Source organism: Fulmarus glacialis, unplaced genomic scaffold (assembly GCF_000690835.1).
Source record: "Fulmarus glacialis isolate BGI_N327 unplaced genomic scaffold, ASM69083v1 scaffold10151, whole genome shotgun sequence".
NCBI classification, from domain to species: domain Eukaryota; kingdom Metazoa; phylum Chordata; class Aves; order Procellariiformes; family Procellariidae; genus Fulmarus; species Fulmarus glacialis.
In genome coordinates, this window is record NW_009193389.1 from 2,180 (window position 1) to 9,650 (window position 7,471).

The 7,471-nt window shown below is 41.8% G+C and overlaps 1 protein-coding gene across 1 annotated transcript in view; it reads left to right on the forward strand.

Annotated features, from left to right (window-relative positions):
* Window positions 1–6,046, forward strand: part of SDPR (serum deprivation response) — a gene marked incomplete at its 5' end in the record, with an annotated part of 8,220 nt that extends 2,174 nt beyond the window's left edge. The window contains one exon of the mRNA XM_009587428.1: window positions 5,252–6,046. Coding sequence (XP_009585723.1) covers window positions 5,252–6,046 — 795 coding nt within the window. The remainder of the gene's footprint in view (window positions 1–5,251) is intronic.
* Window positions 6,047–7,471: the final 1,425 nt, after the last annotated feature.

A 7,471-nucleotide genomic window follows, 5' to 3' on the forward strand; every position in this document is an offset into this window, starting at 1 on the left:
CCGATGTGAATCAGGAACACAAGCCTTAGAAAAGAAACGCTGCAATTAAATTCAGAAAAAAAAATTCAGCAAAAAAAATTCAGCTGTCAACTGGGAATTGCTCCTGGCACTGGGCTGTTGCTAAAAGGCAGCGTGGCTGTCTGGAAAACCAGGGCGGCCAGCAGAGCTTCCCGGGGCGTGGGAGGGTGGCCGGGGGGGGCAGCGCCCAGGGCCGCCCAGGGCTTTCTCCAGCAGAGCCTGGGAGGAGCTGGGATTTTCCACTGGGGATGCGGCCGCACCCACAGGGATGGTGGGTACTCATGAGGCCGTGCCCGTAAGCCTGCTGCCAGCCTGGGCAGGTGCCTTACCTGCAAGCCCACCTCCTCAAAATCTCCCTGTGGGGTCTCCTTACAAGGCGGAGGTGGGATGGCCTCCTAGTCAGCAGGGCCACAGCCTTGCTAGGAGAACCGTACAGAGGGAAAAAAACCAGTACAGGGTTTCTGTACTGCCCCAAGCAGGAATCTATGGAAAAACAATTGCAGGAAGGAGAAGTCGCAGCAATGAAGCCATATTGATGCCAGATTTTTCAAAAGGGAAATCTGGATATATGAGACTTCTCTTCAGTTGGCGGATTCTTCTTTTCCACTGAAAAAAAACAATCCCAAACTTCACACAGCATGGTTCTCATTAGGATCTGCTTTTCCAGCTTAGGAAGACAGCTCGGTATGAAAATAAAAGTACACATTGTGATTCAGTTCTGCATTCACCGTATACCTCAAGCTCCCTGATACTTGGTGGGAGCACTGAGCATAGCCAAAATGCATGACTGAGCTCCAGCTCTGCATTTTATGAAACGGTGCTGCCACACGCCAGCATCAACTTTCCCTCAGCGTACACGCTGAGAATGAACTGTGTTTAGAAAAGTTCAGCTATTTACATATTTTCCATTAGAATGCTCTTAGTTTTCTCTCCTTAGACTGTCTGCATTGTTCCTAGTTTGCATATATTCCTTTAATTGGTGACATATTTTAATGGAGCTCCATTTCAAGCATTTGAGGATGCAAAAGTTATTACAAATGCCACAAGTGACACAGCAATTTAGCAAAACACTGAAGTGACTGTTTTAAAAATCCTTGTTAAGCTTTGGCATTGTTCCCCTCTATTTTGTTCTTGCCACATGACCAGCTTTTTGGTTCTGGTTTGGTGGGGGGTTTGTTTGCTATTTTAGCTGCAGAAGCAAAATGCAAGATAAAAAAGGCTCATGTTTAATTTTTCAATTAAATGTCATGTTTACTAGTGAATAGGACTATAAAATAAGTCAAAATTACAGCTTGGGGTCAAGCACACTGATATTCAAGCCCCTTTCAGACGCTGCTCTTGGTAAATGCTTCATCCTGAAGTGAAGCAAGAGGAGGGCAGAGGAAATCAGCCATTTGGGTGTTCCTTGTTGTTTGGGTCACTGTAATAATCTTTTGAAAAGGCAACTCCAAACTCAAAAGTGAACAAGTGAGAGAAACAGAAGAATTACAAACCGCTAAAGCTATTACCTAACTACTAAATTTCCCACTGGAGCCTTGCAGGGAGAATACTTTTATATTGATTAATGACTAAAGTATCTCGCATGGCTCCTAGGACTTGCTCCAGCTGTGCGGTGGGAGGCCAGGGGGACGGTGCAGCCACACCCCCAGTGCCCCAGCCTGCGCAGGACGTGCACGTGGGCGGCCGGCAATTTTCTCCTCCTTGCCCGCGGTCCCAGCCTGCTCCCTGCCCTCCTCCTCCCCGCGGTGACATCCAGGTCTGAAGAGCATTTATTTGTCTGAAGGAAAGTAGGTGGAACTATAGCTGGTTTTAGAAGGATTTGTCATCTTTTGACCTATTTTGTGTGGCAAAACAAGTTTTAGACTAGTAATCATTTAGGCATATAACAGCATCGACAAAGTGCAGAGGAGCCTGGACTGCTGTAAGCATGGGAAAATGCCATCTCTCCTTCTTGAAGGCCATGGCCTCTTACCACAAATCTAAGAAAAATCCAAACCAAAGCACACTGATTTCCTTTATGCGGCATCAGAGATTCAGCACTCCCAAGTAAATTAACTACCTGTTCACTCCGGTCATCTGGTTTTGTAGTACACTGTTATAGATCTTATCTTCCTTTCTGGTAAAAGATAGAGTAGAGATTATGACCTATAGAAAGTTCCCGAGAATGGCTGATCAAAGCCACAGGGAAGGCACTGGTTTTAACTTTGCAAGTTTTCCTAGTATTAGCAAGAGTTGTTTTACACAGAGAACTTGCACAAGTCTGTTCGGCTCCTACATGGACAAAATAAAATTCAGAGGAGCTAGCTACCTACAGTCAAGCTCATCTGAGAAAATGCAAGTGCTGCCTTTGAACTCGGATATGGACAATAAAAAGATGTATTGCTTTCTCAGAATTTTAGATTAGATCAAGAAGAAAAGATCAAAGTTCTACTTTTTTTGGCACGGAAAATATTTACGCAGATTGTAACAGTTGGCATTTTTCAGTGTATTGTTCTAGTCTTCCTAAATGAAATACTAGACTGCTTGAAAAATGTATCAAAACAAAATATATCTAACAAACTTGTTAGACCGAAAAGTTACCAATAGCCCACTTAAAACATGTTATCGGCAACTATATTAGAAACAGAAACATCTGTTCCACCACAGAGCATTCCTACCATACCACCTTTGTATTTCCAAAGCATTTTGCTTAATTTATTTTCATTTGCATTTTAATAGTTCCTGTGATCCTAAGGTCTTTTAGAAACGTGAGATGGGAAAGCGTGTCATTCCCATTTTACAAGCAGAGTACTAGATGCCCAGAGGCTGATGTTTTCCAGGGCCATACAGGAAGCTTAGGTGATTTCTTGAATGCCAGTATTGTCTGATAGCCAAAGACCACCTAGGATCTGCTTTTAATTGAATCATTAGCTCATTATTATGTAGTGTATTTTTGTTTGCTTTTTTTTTCTTTATAAATATGGATAGTTTGACAGTGTCCCTTCTACTCAAAAAAAAAAAATCTATGTCCATATTCTTCTAGAGACTGCACGCAGTACTTCAGTTTAATGTGAATACTGTAGATACAGAGCTAAACTGACCTTGAGATGAGCCACGCAGGCCCATCAGACTGCACTGTGATCAATCTCATACACCACCACTTTCCTAGACTAAATACCTTAAAAGTTACAACCCGTCTTTGCTCATTAAAATCAGAGCTTTCTATGCCATTCAGGCACTTACACCTGAATGTTGAGATGCTTAAAACTGTATGCGATTACCTAGGTTTGGAAAGAATGTACAAAACATGTAAATTATGCTTTATACTGAGTTCTCATGCTCTGGGGAATAATTTAACACTGCACCCACTCATGTAATCCACATTTCATTAACTGCAGTGGAGAGAAAATATAAATATTTGTACTGCAGTTACAGCTGTTTTCACTTAAAGCTGGTGCAGGTTTTCTTTGTTTTGTTATCTTGGTCACTGTTGCCGATGGTTGCAACAACATTATAGGTGTCGGGAGAAGAACGCTGGCTTTATTAGATGTTCCACTGCAGGCAAAGGGCTTGGAAACCTTTGTCTGTGCCAGTGTATCCGACTGAGGCCGCTGGTCCAGGAAGGTGTGTGGAAACCATAAAAGCAAAGCACATACAAACTGTCAAGCAGCCATCAATTTTTTTGGCACTTTTCGTTTTTATATCCCTGAGGGATACTCATCAACACACTTGAATCACAGTATAGATGATTATATACTGTGTATGTATGGTATAAAATGATTCTGCCTGTCCACGTGCATATTCTTGAGTTATAGAAGCGCTACAAGGTAGTTGGGAGTATTTTGTTAAAAACAACCATGGACAAAGCACTGTGGTGTACTCCTAAAGACATGCTTATACAGTCTTGACAGCAAATTTTACTTGAGACACTATTCTCTCCAGTGATCACATCTGTATGCTCAGTCCTGAAATAATGAGCATGAACTTCGAAGTGTATGTGGCCTTTTTCCCCTTAGCTGTACGCTCAGGCCCACTAGGGACAGATCTGAGACTATTACAACCATTTCACTCAGCACTTACTGCTTTTTGTATCTAAAGAGAAATATGGGGCGGGGAATAAAAAAAATCCTTCCGATCCGTAACACTGGGTGATATTGCATGCACTCTGTCTGAAGGTGATAAAAAAGGTAATAAATAGAGAATATGCAGATCTAAGGCGTAACGATTCTGAAAAGAAAAGGGAGTGTGCGAGGAGCCTCATTTTCTTTGCATGGGCAGATGCCTGCAAAACCTACCGCAGAACAGAGCATTCATTGTGCTGCCTCTGAACTGCTCGGTGTTGCAGAGCTGCTGCGCTCGGCAGTCTCAGAGGTCCTTCGTTACGAGTTGCAGCTTCTGCCCTTGTTCAGCCTGGTTTGTTTTCAGTTACCTTCTTTCTTTCCATGCCCTTTCTTGGTTTTGTTTCTAAAAAGCAATCTTTTTCCTCTTAGCTAGAAGTGACTACTAGTGTTTTCTATGTGGTATAATGTCTGGTTATTTTTGTATACCATAAACTTCTTTTTTTATTCTATTTCAAGGAGTTGCCCTGTCCATATTTTTAATATTTACCAATTTACCAACGAAATTTACCATTTTTTTTCCTGTGCTGTAAATAGATGGGAAATAGCACATAAACAGCATAGACTGCATGGCTTCTCAGTACCGACAATCCAGTTTTAACAGCAACATAGGTTTCTCTGAAATAGAGTGGGAGCGCTAACTGCATTTGCCATCTAAGGTACCTCTCAGGTGCACCCAACGTCTCTGCAGAGATATTCCCAATCTTTGACTAGAGAAACTGAAAGCTCTGGGGGTTACATGACTTCTGTAGGTCTGCACAGGAGTCTGTAGTACGACCTCCTTAGCCACCATACCATCCCTTCTCCCCAGGTGTACAACTTACAGCTAAACTCTTTAATAAGAGTATCTAATCTAAATGACAAAGAACGGGATTTCCATTCTGTATACCTTCCAAGTCACTCTGAAAGAGAAATCTTACAGCTGACAGCTCATTAGTTTTAAACTGTACCAGATAATGGTTCAGTGGGCTTTGAGTGGCTTGTTACTGGTTAAATACACTGAAACAACACGAAATGTTCAGCATCCTGCATCTCATCATGGGGCGGGGGGGGGAAGTAATTGTTCAGGGTTGTGCTTTGTTTATTAAATTTGTGTCCTGTGAACTATGAAACTCAAATGTTGTCAATTCTTTCAGGAGGAAAATGAGATCCCTGCCAGTGTTTTTACAAAAGAGCCTGTTCCCAGCATTACAGAAGGAACAGAGGAGCCTGTGGATGAGAACAAATCACTGGAAGAAACCTTGCACACAGTGGAGTTGTGTTCAGATGATGAAATGTTTCACGAGGAAGATGACGTGGATGACAGCGCAGAGGAGAAAACAGAAGAATCAAGAGCTGAGAAAATTAAAAGATCCAGCCTCAAGAAGGTAGACAGCCTCAAGAAAGCATTTTCCCGCCAAAACATCGAGAAGAAGATGAACAAGATCAGCACAAAGATTGTCTCGCCTGAACGGAGAGAAAAGATCAAGAAATCGCTTACTGTCCATCATCAGAAATCCTCCTCTTCAAAGAGTTCGGCTTTCAAAGTGTCTCCCCTCACGTTCAACGTGAAGAAAGCCCGCGAAGGAGAAAGCCCTGCTGAAGCTGAGGACAGACCAACAGAAACCACAAGCAACGACCAAGCTGAGAACGAGGATGAAACGTCATTCGCCGACATGCACTCGGATATGACACCTACCACCTCGCTGACCGAGGAGGGCAAAGCCGTAGCCGATTCTCTAGAGAAGAAAGCCAGAATGGAAGGGAACGCCATGATGAACAACAACATCGAGCTGTCCATTGTTGAAGATGACGAAGAGTATGGGATGCCTCTAGAAGTTTCTAGCCAGAAACTGTATGATGAAAGAAAAAACCCAGTCGGCGGAGAAACGGAACAATCTGACGAAGAAACAACCCAAGCAGCTGTCCTGCAGATAGACCAAACAGCGTAATGAACCCGAGCCTTCCTTCGCCTTCCAGATACGCACGGTTTTACTTAGGCGAGTAACTCGTTTCTGCTACACCGGCGGTAGTAGCGATTCAGTTTCTTCCATCCTTTTCTCTGCAGTGGTAATTTATTGCATCGTGTTGGAATGCAGAGTGAACAAGGTCAATGACACAGGCTGCAACATGCTCCATTTTAGGCCGAATCACTGATGTTTATTAATTTAGAGATGCTGTCAGCTGGCGTAAGAGACTAGCAGGAAAAGAGTATGTCTAGTAGAAGCAAGCTGGTCACCTGGCTTTCTTATAGTTAGGTCAGAGGAATGCGTGGAGAGTAGTCAAAACCTAAACACTTCTGTTCTGTTTTCTTCTCTGTCAGTATTTCACAGCACTGTGAGTAGTTTTGTATGTAAATGTAGAAATACCAATGAGAACATTTGATTTTGGTTTCCGTGCTACGCTCCATGAATACTAACAGCCTCAGTAACTGTGCATACACACAGTTTGTTTGGGGCTTTGCTCCACGATGCTGTAAGCCTAGAAGAGCAGAGTACCTAAAGGGTGAAGCTGAAAAGTTGGTTCCATCAATTTCAGCGGGGGAAAGATTTTTGCCAGAAGCCTCTCGCTATTCACTTAGAAGAAATGACTGTGTTTAGGTGGAAATGAAAAGAAGTTTTTCAGTCCTCCAGAGTTATGGAAATACATTAGTGACAAGCATGAATGTGTGATCAGCTACTGTACCTTTAAGGGATCAGAAATTGAAAAAAAAAATAGAAGGAATTTGATAGAAACATGGATATAGTCTGAAGAAGGTATGAAATGCTATGAAATGTAAAAAAGCAAAAACAAAACTCTGCAATATTAAATCTATACTCCCAGCTTAAAGAATATATACTCAGATAACACTAATTAATTAATTCTTAGTCTTTATAGCAATATACTATCAAACTTGCACCTGCACAACTTTGTATCTCAGAGTATTTTGAAAATAGCATAATTTATCTTTTTACAAATTATTTCATATATAGAGCTGTATCTACACAGAAGAGTTAGATAATTACAGGGATGTAAGGACAATTTTTTCAAAAAGGTGAAGTACTCTTTTAGGCATGTCTAAAGGGAACAATGTGTTATGGATTGAACTTCATGGCAGGGATGAGTTTACATAAGGATGAGTCTGCAAAGCCATAGGATTTGATTCTCTGCTAATAACTTTCATCAAAGCCACCTACCTGCTCTCAAAATTACAAGCCTGTAATTTTTCAAAATTCATTGAAAATGAGAGGTTACAGGGTAGTTTGTTCACCATGAATGTTCATTCCTGTCACTTAACAAAGGTAAAGGGGAGGAAAGGGAAGCACAATACCCACAACAGTTACCTTACATCCTTGTTTGTTTATGCAGTGGGTTTTTTGTTTTTTGTTTTTTAATAT